General features: G+C 40.9%; 1 protein-coding gene across 4 annotated transcripts in view; it reads right to left on the bottom strand.

The window, feature by feature from the left end:
• The window catches only part of MPDZ (multiple PDZ domain crumbs cell polarity complex component), an 89,046-nt gene that overhangs the window by 10,188 nt on the left and 63,364 nt on the right, over window positions 1-15,494 (bottom strand). For all 4 annotated transcript variants that reach the window (XM_086480483.1, XM_086480484.1, XM_086480485.1 and 1 more), the window contains 11 exons: window positions 12,970-13,132; window positions 12,165-12,361; window positions 9,360-9,451; window positions 9,022-9,112; window positions 8,600-8,680; window positions 7,408-7,500; window positions 7,240-7,314; window positions 5,640-5,817; window positions 957-1,102; window positions 557-640; window positions 250-443 (listed from right to left, as the gene is read on the bottom strand). In XM_086480483.1, coding sequence (XP_086336609.1) covers window positions 250-443; window positions 557-640; window positions 957-1,102; window positions 5,640-5,817; window positions 7,240-7,314; window positions 7,408-7,500; window positions 8,600-8,680; window positions 9,022-9,112; window positions 9,360-9,451; window positions 12,165-12,361; window positions 12,970-13,132 — 1,394 coding nt within the window. The remainder of the gene's footprint in view (window positions 1-249; window positions 444-556; window positions 641-956; window positions 1,103-5,639; window positions 5,818-7,239; window positions 7,315-7,407; window positions 7,501-8,599; window positions 8,681-9,021; window positions 9,113-9,359; window positions 9,452-12,164; window positions 12,362-12,969; window positions 13,133-15,494) is intronic.

Genomic DNA, 15,494 nt, shown 5'->3' with positions numbered 1-15,494 from the left:
CACATGGATTTTGCATTACAGTATTGATTGAGGGCCATTTTTATGGGTTGCTATTTAGAACACAATAAATATTGTCTCATTTTTCTATTGAGTAACACTGGGCTAGGTCCTCTAGGAATGACCAATTAGCTTAGGCCAAAAAACGACACATATGGCCTTCAATCCCACAGGACCTGAGTGCCAGACCCCAACAGAAACATGAGCATGCCCAGCAAGTCCCAGACATTGACACTCCAGGTACATTCATACCTTTTCCCAACAATACTCAGACCAAGGCCTTTGCCAGGCTTCTTTTGCAATTCTATATTGAGTACATCATACATGTCTTCCTCCTTGTACTGGGCCTCATCTCTGTACACAGTCAGACGAACTTTTTGGGGAGTCTGCCGGAGGACATTTATTGCTTCATCATGTGTGGCATTCCTGAGGTCAATCCCATTCACCTGCAATGAAAACATAAAACATACAACGATAAAGTGTGTAGGACCTTCCATCTGACAAATAGAAGATGTCTAGCTAGCAAAGACAATAGAAATGACCAAAGAAACCACCACACCTCTAATATCTGATCCCCAGCCCACAGTCTCCCATCTTTAGATGCTGCTCCTTCTTCATATACTTCATGAATAATGATTGCTCCCTGTGGATAAAGAAAACAAAAATAAATTGCATGTTGAGAGAACATGTCCCTACTTTGAACCAAGAGCAACTGAAAACTCGTACTATAATTCATCAGTGATAAACAAAACAGCCAAACGTATGATGAACAAATTACCAAAATATTTAAGAAGTTCATTTATACTTTCAATTTTAAGAGTGCCTTTTTTTTTTTTTCTTTTCCCCCTTTGGTATCTTTCTATAAATGCTACAAATTAAGAAAAAAAATCTCTTATATCAGACGTTTTCATTTCATTATTGTTACTTCATGGAGTGACACACATATTTTCCCAACCAACCAGCAAAGTGTCTGCTCCTCCAACAATGCTCAGACCAAGACCAGTCCGCCCTTTAGAGATATCAATGGTTGTTTCACATCCAGGAATGATGGGACAAGTAGCTGGGTCGGAGGCTAACATGGCTGGAGTTGAAGATCTGCTTGTGTCTAAAACAACAATTAAACATCCTGGTTACAGTAAGAGGACTCAATATGAGAAAAGTGACTTTAAAACAGCATTTTGAGAGTCCGTTGACAGCTCTTCAGCAACAGCTGAACAGTTGATCTACAGACACTGATATTGCCAACTCTCCCTTCCCCTCAGACAAGTACTATACTGTAGTTTTAATCACAGTCCCATTTTTATACCAAGTACCTGGATTACAGTCTGGATAGCCAAAGAAGCCATCGTACACAATAGATTCTGTTTAGGATAGAATTTAATTTAAACATCTATACCAGCAACTATGCAATGTAGAAATAAATGAAGTACATAGTACGTATTAAATACATGGATTCAAGGACGTCAGCCCTTCACCTCTGCAATAGGTCAAGTTAAGGGCCATCTAACTAAATATTCTGTCTCAGACTCAGATCTGTACTAAGAGAAAGAATGTTAAGTATAAATCAAACATAGTGGTATTTCACAAGTCCAGCAATCCATGGTCAAGTCAAAGGTTTTATACACATCATTATATTTAGTGCCCCTCAAAACGAACTTTTTTACACCAGTCCAGCTTTTAACTGGCCACTGACACAGCTTTTGGAAGCACTAAGTTTTGTGGTATAAATATATATTCTCATAGTGCAAATACATAGCAATTTATCTGTAAATTCAGTATCTCTGGTATATCATAAATTGATCTTTGCTTCAGTATTTTAGTCAGTTCTGTACCCTTCACAGAAAAAAAAAAAGCTAAAAACACTAGGAGAGGATATTTTGTAGCAACTGAAAGAATCAGCAATTGAAACATCTGGGATGTTCAGATTATCTCTATCACTGATGTTCTCTGTGCTTTAAAACACCACCAAAATTACATTTTTTCCAAAAGGTAAAAACAGACATCTAAATCCTTTTAAGCCACTTTGAGAAGGCACTGATTGAAAGACTTTTCACTGAAATTAACAGAGGGCTTGACCATTCAGAAATAAGGATTTATATTAGACAAATATTTAGGTATAGTGTGAGCAACAAGTCCTGCAGGAACAGTAAGCCTCAAAACTAAGACTCTTGGCCTCTGAAGGGAACCAAAAGGGCAATTAAGACTTTTTAAATGTAAAGCCTCTGTGCAAGTAAAGAAAAGGTTATGCTACTTCTCTGTTATGCAAGTTCTCTCTGTTAAAAGGCATCAAGGTGCTCATCTGCTGACCTGATAGAGAGTCACGGGAGGTATGCTGCCTTCCAGCAGTTTTAGGCACCTCATTACAAGAAAGACATTGAGGTGCTGGAGCGTGTCCAGAGAAGGGCAACGAAGGTGGCGAAGGGCCTGGAGAGCAGGTCTTGTGAGGAGTGGCTGAGGGAACTGGGGTTGTTTAGTCTGGAGGAGGCTGAGGGTAGACCTTGTTGCTCTCTGCAACTACCTGGAAGGAGGTTGTAGTGAGGTGGGGGTTGGTCTCTTCTCCCAAGTAACTAGTGACAGGTCAAGAGGAAGTGGCCTCAAGTTGTACCAGGGTAGGTTTAGATTGGACATTAGGAGAAATTTCTTACTGAAGTAGTTAAACATTGAAACAGGCTGCTCAGGGAAGTGGTGAAGTCACTGTCCTTGGAGATGTTCAAAAAACGTGTAGGTGTGGCACTTGGGGACATGGTTTAGTGGGAATGGTGGTATTAGGTCAACGGTTGGACCTGATGATCTTAGAGGTCTCTTCCAACCTAATGATTCTATAAGTTGATATGCATTATTCATCGATTTGTGGCTGCCTCCTTACCACTGACTGGTAAAATGGAGGAAAAGGTAACTCTGGCCTCTTCAACGACCTACTTGGAGCAATCCCATGGGCTAAGGCTCTAGACCGTAGGGGGGCTCAAGAGAGCTGGTTGCTATTCCTCCAAGCTCAAGATTGGTGCATCCCTATGAGGAAAAAAGGGAAAAGGAAGAAGGAAATTTACAGAAGGTGGAAAAAAAGGCACTGGCCACTTGGGAAGAATATAGGAATGTTATCAAGAGTATGCAGGGATGCAAAGAGGAAGGTTAAGGGCCACTTGGAATTAAATCTGGCAAGGGATGTCAAAGACAACAAGATGGGCTTCTTCAAATTCATCAGTGGCAAAAAGAAGACTAGGGAAAATGTGGGCCCACTGCTGAATGAGGTGGGTGCCCTGGTGACAGAGGATATGCAGAAGGCACAGTTACTGAATTCCTTCTTTGCCACACTCTTTACTGATAAGGCTGGCCCTCAGGAATATCAGACCCCGGAGGCAGGGGAAAAAGTCTGGAAAAAGGAAGACTTTCCCTTGGTTGAGGAAGATTGGGTTAGGGATCTTTTAGGTGAACTAGACACCCACAAATCCATAGGATCCAATGGGATGCACCTGCGAGTACTGAGGTAGCTGGCAGATGCTGTTATTGCTAAGCCGCTTTCCATCATATTGATGGGTCATGGAGGACAGGAAAGGTGCCTGAGGACTGGCGGAAACGCAGTGTCACTCCAATCGTTAAAAAGCGCAAGAAGGAGGACCCAGGAAACTACAGACCAGTCAGCCTTACCTCCACTCCTGGAAAGGTGATGGAACAGCTCATTCTGGCTGTTATCTCTGAACAGGTGGAGGAAAAGAAGGTTATCAGGAGTAGTCTGCATTGATTCAGCAAGGGGAAATCATGCTTGACCAATCCGATAGCCTTCTATTATGGCATGACTGGTTGGGTGGATGATAGAAGAACAGTGGGTGTTGTCTACCTTCACTTTAGCAAGGCTTTGGACATGCTCTCCCATCACATCCTCATAGGTAAGCTTAGGAAGTATGTGGCAGACAAGTGGACAGAGAGGTGGACTGAGAACTGGCTGAAGGACAGAGCTCAGAGGGTTGTGATCAGTCACACTGAGTCCAGCTGGAGGCCTGTAGCTAGCAGTGTTCCGCACTGGTCAGTACTAGGTCCACTCATTCAATATATTCATCAGTGACGTGGATGAAGGCACAGAGTGCACTGTCAGCAGGTTTGCTGATGACAGAAAACTGCAAGGAGCAGCTGATACACCAGAAGGCTGTGCTGCCATTCACTGAGATCTGGAGAGGCTAGTAAGTTGGGCAGAGAGGAAACTAATGAGGTTAAATAAGGGCAAGCGTAGGGTCCTATACCTGGGGAAGAATAACCAATACAGGCTGGGGGTTGACCTGCTGGAGAGCAACTCTATGGAGAAGGACCTGGGAGTCTCAGAGAACAAGAAGTTAACCATGAGCCACCAATGTGCCCTTGTGGCAAAGAAGGCCAAGGGTGTCCTCGGGTGCATTAAGAAGAGTGTGGCCAGCAGGTCGAGGGAGGTCATCCTCCCCCTCTACTCTGCCCTTGTAAGGCCACACCTGCAGTGCTGTGTCCAGTTCTGGGCCCCCCAGTTCAAGAGAGACAGGGAACTAATGGAGAGAGTCCAGTGGAGGGCCACAACAGATGATGAGAGGAGTGGAGCATCTCTCTTATGAGGAAAGGCTGAGAGATCTGGGTCTCTTTAGCCTGGAGAAGAGAGACTGAGAGGGGACCTTATCAACACTTATAAATATGTAAAGGGCATGTGTCAAGGGGATGGGGTCAGGCTCTTTTCATTGGTGCCCAGTGAACGGACAAGGGGCAATGGTCACAAACTGGAGCACAGGAAGTTCCACCTGAACATGAGGAAAAACTTTTTTCTCAGAGGGTGACAGAGCACTGGAACATGCTGCCCAGAGAGGCTGCAGGGTCTCCTACTGTGGAGATATTAAAAATCCACCTGGACATGATCCTGAAGGGGTAAACTTGGACAAAGCAATAGATTTTACCCTAAAACTAAATGCAGCAGGGAAGATGACAGAATTATTACCAAGCAGGTCTCCCGTGTGTTTCTTAAGCTTTCTTTACAGTGGTATAATTGTGCATCAATACTACTGCTAGTAATCAGCAACAGAAACATGACTCAGTAATACTTGCAGCAATTTACATTTAAATTAACTGTGAGGTGTGCATTATGCAATTAAGTTATTATTAACTCTTAGTAATGTGTTGCTTAACCAATAACCATCATCAATCAGTGGCATCTCAACTCTCCACTCTAAAGTGGAGAGTCAAACGTGGCTAGTCATAAATGGCTAGACAATCTTAACAATTCCCCTGTTCAAGGAAAGATGACATGACTTTTCTCCCTCATTTAAAGGAATGTCTCCCACTTAGTTCTAGACAACAATGACAGAGGCACCTGCTGCACAGCCTCTGGGAGGGAGAAGGAAATCCTTCTATCCTCCCAACTCTACAACAGGCCAGGGGGAAGGCAAGAGGTAGGGGGAAGGCAAGAGGTAGGGGGAAGGCAAGAGGTAGGGGGAAGGCAAGAGGTAGGGGGAAGGCAAGAGGTAGGTCTTCAGCATGGAGCCTCACTGCTTTCAGATGGATCTGTAATCCAAAAGTACTAGAAAATGCAACTCAGAAGACAGCTGAGTGCATAGAAAGAGGGAAAACTTGTTACAAGTTGAGTCTTCACTTTTATGTCACAACCTCAGTGAAGACAGACACAAGAATCTTACTTTTGACTGCTTCTGGTTCTGGTGAGCTGGAAGAGGGGACAGTCGGTGGCGGCTGTATATTCCTCCTCTCTGCTGGGGCAGTGTTAGAAGGGACTGGTGCTGCAGTCAGGCTATCTGTCTCTGCTGAGTTGATTGTAAGCTTCACCATAGTTTTCGATGTCTTCAGGAGACTAATAAACTGAATGATAAAGAGGAAAAGCTGTTGAAAAGTGTAACTGGACTTCAGTTGTAAAATAAAAATAAAGCAGAACTGTTCTGCAAACCATAGCTACAAGTCTCAGTCTGCAGGTTTTCTTGGTAATGAATAAGGACAAATATCGATGGTTTTTATAAGAAACAGCAAGAGAGTTAACTGTGGGCCAGACCTGGCTGATGTTAATCAAGCTTCCATGAAACTTCACTAAATTACATCTGATGAGAATGTGGCAGTCTTTTGATGGCTTCTTTGGACAAAATACTATGTTTATAGCAATTACTATAAAAATGGAAAAACTAGTACTGTCTTTCAACGCTTGGCTGAAGCCCAATTCTGATCCTGCAGAAGTCAATGCTAAAACACCTACTGATTTAAATAAAAGTGCTACTGCCATCCTAGCTCCTTAATCAGATGCACAGCTGGAAGGAAAATCTGAAAATATGGTCTGAACTATGGGAGGGAGAGAAGGATACTAGGGCGGAAGGCAACATCTAGTTTAAAGGGATACTGAAAAACCTTCAAAGTTGTCATCTCACAGAAAAGACAGCAAATCCTCCCAAGACTTTACATTTCAGCAGAATTAGAAGTATCTTCAGAAACTAGTTACTCAATCTCTCTGTCTCTTCTTCCAAAGCCTACTTACTTCCCTGCAGAAAACATCCCTATCTCATTTCCTGCTTCAGAAATAGCAGTGCATCAAAGAGTAAGATGGATGCTCTCTTGATAGCCCTTTATCAAACAAAGTAAACTTCTCACACCTAAAGAATCACTTTTCTCAGTAGCAAGGCAGGTGCTAGAAAAACGCCCTCCTTGATTCATTACAGAACCCAAATTGTGTTTGTAGAGCTACAAGTTAGAAATAGATCTTGTTATTTAGGAATAAAGATAGTTTTCCCTAAAAGGTTGAAATAACAGGCTTGGAATATGAGGCCATTATTACAGACACTCCCCATGTGTGAGCACAGTTCATGACCTGATTTACCACCGATGCAACTCACTCATGTAAATTTACACATATTAATTTTATTGGTTCTAATATTTTCAAGTGGAGCAGATACAAAGAGTCATTAATAAGCAATAGTTCATGGCTTTTAGCCCACAACCATGTACCTCTCAGTCATCAGATTTGAACCACAGGTAATGAAAAAAATCACATTTGTAGCATAAAGATGCCTCATGAAGTGCATTAATGTAAAATATCAGCTGAGCTTTAAATTCAGGCTTTATCTTATTCTGCAGTAGTTTCCTTATCCAGATGATGCCTGTGGATCTTTGGTTCTTCAGCCAGCTTTGAAAATGAAGTCAGAATATAGTAATGAAAACCTCACTGGTGTGTTTAAGCCTCTATCACTTCCTACATTAAGTGGCGTAATTTCAGCAACATTCCTGACACTTCAGAAGCACCTTTTCTACTGGGTATCCCACAACAATTTCATCATCCACTGCCAGGATCTGATCTCCAACTTTGATTCGTCCATCCTGGAAACAACACAGAATAAAAAAATATGAGTTCTGGATGCTAATCCAAAAAACATTTTTCATTCACTATTTGGATTTTAAATGTTCTCGCACCTTTGCTGCTGCACCATGATCTGTTAGGCTCTTAATAACTACTCCATTAATTGTGTCTTCTTCACTAATGGCAATTCCAAAGCCTCCTTGATCCTGCAGCAAACAGAAATATGCAAATAGTTAGGTACTGTGTTTATCAACATCTTAGAATACATTCACAAAAGACTAGTGAAGCCTGCAGACATAACAAAAGTTTGGGTTTCCACAACCCATCAATATTTTTGTTTTAAACTAATCTATTTCTGAAACAGATTTTGCCAACCTATAAACAGTATATTTGCTACCAAGACAAATCTGAAACACTTCTAAATTCAAATATACTCCTTTGAAACTTACAAGGTCAATTGTCATTCAGTCATTAAATTCATAAATAGGAGTAAGAAAGACAAAATATTCGGAAACTACAAACTGAGGTAAACAAAGCTTCACGGTATAGCTCAAATTCATTATCTGAAACCACAGAAAAACACACAGGAGTGGAAAATACAGAGGATGGAAAAATGTACGCTCTTCCCATGACATTAGTAAATGTCTGTGGCAAAGTGAAATTTCCCTAATGGTTTCACCTAGAATTAAATCATCCAGATACCATCGTCTGTAAGATATTCTCCTGGTTATAATCGAAGACTAGACACCTTCCAAGGAGAAAAACTCAACAACAGTCTGCAAGTCTCTATCCTTACATCCACTGAATGCAACAGTCTTCTCCATGTCAATAAGCAGGAGTAGCAATTTTTCCACCCTTGTTTGGAAGCTTCTTGGTTATAGAATACCTGGCCATTTTCTCACAGCTGCACCGTCTCCACATATGTTGTCTGGGGGAATTCGGTGCTTACAGTCTGCTAATTAATTTACTTTGAACAATTAAAGTAAAGATTTTATCTGAGGCACGACCAGCAGCTGGTTACAAGGAGTTTTGCAAATGGGACAAGTGGTGACTTATTGCAGAGAGAAACAGCAATCGGCAAATTTATGTGAAGTTAGAAGCCCTTGAGGTTGCCAAAGACAGTCATTACATCAAGAAAACCATGGGGTCCGTTCACAGATAGGAAGAGAAGACCTCTAGAAATCTCTCTTCTAACTTCCAGTAAGTAAGGGACAAAGTTTGTTTGCCATAAGAGGGACACCATTACAAGGAAGTAAGCTAGTGAATACAAATGTGACTAATGTAAATTTAATTTTCAGCACATACCTTAAGGAGTTCCACATGCTGTATGTTTTTACATGAACTGAAGTCAGAACAAGTACTGGAGTTTGCAGCACTGATATCAATCTAATAAAAAATAAAAACATAACTGTCAGCAACTATATTCAGTATTTTGCATCAAAATAAAGTAGCACACAAACATTTCAAGTGGATCTGCTCATTTTCTGGATTCATTTAAGCTGCTATAAGCCTACTCACAGGAATGTTAGATTCACTTCATAGTTTAGATTAACATAAAACAGAATTGCTCATAGCTGTAATAAATTTAGCAGCCTTACTAAAATCTCGTTTGTTTTTCCCTTGGATTTCTTTTTCTTTTGTAGTATTTGCTAAACAAACAGGGCACTCCTCTATGCAGAAGAATGTTAGTATCTCAGTCAAATGAGAAAAACAAAAATTTACTTTACCTCTTGGTGTTGAAGTGCCCCTGAAGGACACTGTGAAGCCTCTACTGACTTTGCAGGGCACACAGCCATCTGATTTACCGCATCTTTATTTCTACAATAGATTCAGTTAAAGAATGTAGTAATACAGCATCGTATTTCTTGGAAAAATTTTAAGTCTAGCGGTTTCTTTTACTTTATTTCTGGCACTTCAAATTCATACCAAAAGAGAAAACTCAAGACATATTTAACTACTAAGAACTGGGTTCAAAAGAACATCTACCTTACCAAAATAAATAAAACAGAAAGACTCTGTGCAAAACTTGAGCATATTAAAAATAAACATTTTAACCAGAACTTACCTGATAAAGATTATTTTTACTTTAGATGGTGCACATTTAATTATTGAGGAAGCATTCTGATGAGTCCTTCCATAGAGTATTTGCCCATTTATCTATATAAAGGAAGGTAGCAATTATTTCTCAAAGTATTTTAATCCACTTATACTTAACCTAATTTTTAAGCCTTAAAAATAATCCATTATCCCACATGACTGGCTAAAGCAGCAACTGTATTGTGCTTTTGTGTTGTGTCCTGCTTTCACTCCCATCTTCCAGTAAAACACTCCTTACAGTTTAACTTCAGACTAACACTGTCCCAGTGCTAAAAATGTATTTCTCTGAGTTATGCTGGGTTGACTTGGCACATCTGTTTTTACTTGCCATTGATCACCTCATGACTGATGGGGTGATAAAACAGGGCCATGGGAAATTCTAACCATAACAAATAAATGAATCGCTTATATCCAGCAACAAGATTGCTATTATTTATTCAATCTCAGCTCTGAGCCAGGCACTTTATACACAGGAGTCTGACCACTGGTGCATTAACAATCTGAAGATTTGACCTGACAATTATTGTCTTCACTTGGCAGAGTAGACTCACTGAAACCCCTTGAAGCTCCTATGATTCAGACATGATCAGAGGTATCAGTGCAAATTTGCAGAATAAGGCCATTGGAGAAGGAGTTGAGGGTGCTGGTGGATGAAAGACTGAATATGACCCGGAAATGTGCGCTTGCAGCCCAGAAAGCCAGTCACATCCTGGGCTGCATCAAGAGAAGCGTGGCCAGCAGGTCGAGGGAGGTGATTCTCCCACTCTACTCTGCTCTGGTGAGACCCCACCTGCAGTGCTGCATCCAGCTCTGGAGCCCTCAGCACAAGACAGACATGAATCTGCTCAAGCAGGTCCAGAGGAGAGTCACAAAGATGACTGGAGGGCTGAAGCACCTCCCCTATGAGGACAGGCTGAGAGAGTTGGGATTGTTCAGCCAGGAGAAGAGAAGGCTTGGGGGGGGGGAGCTTATAGTGGCCCTCTAGTACTTAAAGGGGGCCTACAGGAAAGGTAGGGAGGGACCCTTTATCAGGGAGTCCAGTGATAGGATGAGGGTAATGGTTTCAAAGTGAAAGAGGGGAGATTTAGATTAGATATTAGGAAGAAATTCTTTCCTGTGAGGGTGGAGAGGCACTGGAACAGGTTGCCCAGAGAAGCTGTGGCTGCCCCCTCCCTGGCAGTGTTCAAGGCCAGGCTGGATGGGACTTTGAGCAACCTGGTCTGGTGGAAGGTGTCCCTGCCTGTGGCAGGGGGGTTGGAACTGGATGATCTTTATGGTCACTTCCAACCCAAACCATTCTGTGATACCACGATTATTCATCCACATTTTATTAGTTGCATTTGTTCTTGGAATCGGAAAACTGCTGTGCAGAAATCCACTTTAAGAAAGGGGATATGACTGGCAAAGGACAGCTTGAACCTACACATGCAACTCACACTGAGGTAGTACCAGCAGAAACAGAGAATTGAACAGTGAGCAACAGCCACAATACACTGAACTGAGGGTTGAGCATAATGGCAACCCCTCAGCTCCCACACAAGCTGTGTCGACCAGGCATGGCCCTGTCATTTGCACTGGAGGTGACAATCCAGACGCCGCACTGCTTCCAGTGCTCACCATGGGCTTGTGAAGAACCGGTCAGGCTGTCAGCTGGGGAATGGGGCATGGCCCACCATAGCTGATGGACAGCTACTTGGGAAGATAAGGAGCAAGCTCAGATGTCTCCTCTCAGAAGGGGCTGAGACTCTTAGCATCATTTGCAGGTTTACAGCATGGACAGTAAGCAAGAAATCACATGAGAGCAGACTCAGACAGATGTGTTTCAATGTATTCTGAGGATACTCAGCATCTGCAACATCAAGGTTCTAAAACCAGCCATTTTAACCGATTCAAGAGAACCACCTAGCAGATAACATTGGACTCTACAAGTCCCTCCATGAGACTAGGTCCACAGTGCCACAAATCCCTTTTTGTTTCTCTCCTGCAACTGCTAATCTACATAGTTTACTCTCTCATTGTCTTCCTCAAGCTTTGTTCAGCCTCACCATTCCCTCCTTGTACCATCTTCTCCATGCATCCTCAAATATCTCCACATACAGTTTTGAACTTACACAAAGCATTTTGGTGAGGGAAATGTTACCTACTGCTATCACTACAGCAGAGAATGCATCTGCAAGTATCAACAACTGAACTGTGGTAACACAAAAATACACTTTATGCTCATATACGTATTGGGAACGTTAGCTGCACATTCAGCAGCTGGGTCCCTCCACAAAGCCACAAGAAAATAGCCTGAAAAAGGTCTGTAATACAAATGGATCTGTTCTGTTTCTCCAATTTAATTTCCATATTAAATGTTACACAACATAAAAATATTCTGATACCATCACACTTCCAGTAGACAGAGAAGTAATTAGAAAGTCTGGAGCGCTCCACAGATGGATGGATTAAAGGACTTCCACATTTTCCATGGTCTGCAATGCATTGCCTTCCACACTCTCCATAACCCAGAAACTGCTGTCATCCCCCATTTTTATCCACTTTAAATACACAAACACCTTTACTTAGTACTCCTATAACCAGGAAAAAAGTCCCAGCTACAACTGTTTTGCACACACCAAAATGAAAATCTGCTAGCATAGTGATACTGACTTGGATAACTTGGGAATTTAAAGTCCACTGAAAAACAGCTAAGCATTGAAGCAAGAATCTTATATTTCACTGTATTTTCAGTCAATATGTTTGGGTTTCAGTATAAATTGCAAAAACTCACCTCCAGTAACTCATCTGCAATCTGTAACCTGCCATCTTTGCCAGCTGCTCCATTTGGATCAATTCCCACTACAAAGACACTCATTCTGGATCGGTCTTTGTTACCAGCAAGACTAAGTCCCAGACCTGTCCTTCCTTTTTCCAGCTCAATCATGTGTAGCTCCCCCGGTAGATTTCCATAGCGCTGCACGATCTTTTCTAAATGTAAAAGTGTGGGCAGCAGAGGTTGGATTTACATTAGAAAGTTTCACAAATCACCTAGAGTCAAGATCAGTGTCCAGTGGCAGTATGACAGAAGAACCCCAAACTGGATGAGAAAATCTTAAGTGTACACCACATTTTCTTTTAAGCTAAGCCCTAGGTGATTTTAACAGTATTTCTAGTTCCTTGTTTTCCTTCTAACTTCGGAAAACATTAAAACTTCTCTTAAAAAAAGATATTTCACACATAAAAGCAATAATCTTCCCTCTAGTAACACCTTCAGGATAACAGATGCTATTCCATCAATCACTGCCATCAGTTACCTAGAGCACACTGAAGTTCTTCAAGTAGTACTACATGTGAAACAGGGAATTTGGACCACGGAGGAAAACAGAGATTGGAGTGCAATGAAGAAAAACTAAATAGTTTTCTATTTCACCATGTGCATCTGACCAAGCAGAAGTGAAGCTGACAGCAACACTTAACACCTAAACCACGAAGCACAAAAGAATGAAGTAGTTCACACTGGAGCCCCCCCATATCTTCTGCTACACTGCTATTTCAACACTGACTATTTCAAACATTATCACAAAGCATAAACTTACTCCAGCTGTAATCGAACTCATCCTCCTTCTCCACATCCTCTGGGACTCTGCTAGAAGATGACTGTGCAACATCACAGCTCATTCCTGAAAATGCTGAAGGAGGGGGCAGAGGTAAGTTACAAAGCGAAGTCTTTTCTGGCTCTAAATCGGACTGACCGAATGCCTGTGGAGAATAAGAAAAATGCAGTGGTTAAGCAGATGCAGACTCCGTGAAGGGCAAACTAGTACACAAAAATGTTGAAATGGCTATGAACATGGCTTTGAAGTTTAAACACCAAGCATCTGGAATTCTAAATTAATAACACTGCACAGAAAGGCTGCAAGAGATCAAAGATAGAAACAAACACCAGGCAAGGTAAGAGATAACATCACTCCAAAATGTATTCGGAAGCAAACAGAACTCACAATAAAAGCCCAATTCAGTAAAGTTTTATGTGCCACTTTACATTTCAGAAAAACTCTCTTACGAAGACTCAAGAGATTTTTTTTTTTTTAATGCCATATTTGTAAAAGACTTCTACTTCATTTTATTTTTAAAAGCCACGGCATATAATTTCTCCCTATCATATGCTCTGGAAGCCAAAGAGAAGGAAAGGGAAAGGAAAGGAAACAAAGAACTTGGTGCTTTCAAAAATGCCTCCAGAAAAAAATAACTGGCATATTAACTGAAAGGATAATTTAAAAACAAAATAGAACAGATGATAACTGAAGAAATCCAGTAGTGGACTTTTTTTATTTCAGTTTTATTTACTGGTTTCCTATAAGCATTGGGGAGATCAAATAAAGCACGATTAAATCACAAAGGAGGCAAATATTTTTGGTCTTGATGTATGTGGTCCATTCATATTCACAAAAAGTTAAAAAGTACAACCACATGACTACTGCAATATAATGGTTAAATGCCCAAATCCAAAATCTGGCAAGCCTCCATTCAAGTCAGTTTCCCTTAGGAATATGGACTCTGATCAGGGATTTGGCTACATGTTTGCAATTTATATCATTTTGGCTTGTTCAGAGTAAACATGTAGGCAAGAAACTCATGTCTGAATATCATCATTCTGAAGCTTATGCATGCCCAAAAGACTTTTATATTTGGCATGTTCGGCTGTTGATGTAAACAACAAAAACTTTAGATGAAAACCAAGTATTTTTCCAACACAATTTTCAGGTGTTGCTCTAGCTTCATATCCCTATTCTCACCATTTCAGCTTTCACTACCTGCATTAGCAAAAGTTCGAACACGGTGTCTCGGTGTCTCTGGGTGCCAAAAGCACTGAGACAATTTCTTCATCAGAGGCAACAATGAAATTGATAACAACATACACCCTGGAACGCTTTGATCCACGTTAAATTGAAGGTGTTGAAAGAACTAGAAAGTTACCAATTTAGGCATATGAGATTTAAGGAAGGTCCCATCTCTCAGGGAAAATAAATCACCTTCATTCTCTGTATCTTCCAAAGATTTAAAGAAAACACAAATGTCCTATTTCAGCTCCCTCATTCTGCTTCTGCTTGAAAAATATTTTCCTTTCATTCAAGAACTTGTTCTAGGAGCTTAACTAAGTTTAAATGTCAAAAGTTTTGGAAGTTTTAGTATGGCACCCAAGCCAATCATTTTTATAAAAAAAGAATATAAACGCTATTAAGATTTTTAGTATCATTATATCAGCCACATTGATCTGTGCTTCAAATCCAAGACAGTGCCATCCTGCTGAGATGATACCTTCCATCACTAAACTTCATGTAGGAATTATTTATAGTTTATGCAAATTATAGTCTAAAACATGCTAATAGTTACAGGGCAGACATAAACCTCAATTGAAGCAGCAAAATTATACCAACGACATTGTTACCCATCAGAGTCAGAGTAGGGTGGAAACATTATTTAGCAACATTCAAAGTGATTCTGCATAATCAAAAATTCACATATCCACCACAGAGAAAAGTTGGTGACAGAACTCTGGCTCAAGGAGCGCTGAAGGGGAGAGTAATTCTAGAAACACTATTTGTTCAGAATGCTTCCTAGAGTTTTAACTAGAAAGCTACATAACATACTGAAAAAACGAGGCAATACAATACAGTGTGACAGCAGACTCTATCAGCAGACCTTACAGTAGTCTCTGTGTTTTAAAACCAAAATTAACATATCACTTCAGTGGTACTCCCGGTAAACGACAGTGTCAAAGAACTTTGCAAAATTAAAGAAAACATGGCCAAAAAAAAAAGAAGAAAAAATTGTTAAGAGGACCTCTGGAAGATCTATAAGGTGTGGATGCGTGGCTACATTCTGACAGATTAGCACTTATGAACTGCAGCCACCATAACGTGACTGAAAAAAATGCTTCTTTTTGTACCTCTGTGCACACGTACATAAATCTGAACATGTCTGATGTTTAAGAAAATGCTGAAACAAAAGTAGAAGAAAGGCTCCTTTGCAACAAGGGTAAGAAGGGTGTTACAATGCCATTTGGGTGGAGGGGATCAGGTCCTGCCTCCAGGAACTCAACCTGACACACATGCACTGC

This window comes from Leptosomus discolor, chromosome Z, assembly GCF_034619465.1.
Source record: "Leptosomus discolor isolate bLepDis1 chromosome Z, bLepDis1.hap2, whole genome shotgun sequence".
Lineage (NCBI taxonomy): Eukaryota > Metazoa > Chordata > Aves > Leptosomiformes > Leptosomidae > Leptosomus > Leptosomus discolor.
Note: the sequence above shows the minus strand (reverse complement) of the source record. Positions and strands in the feature narration are given on the sequence as shown.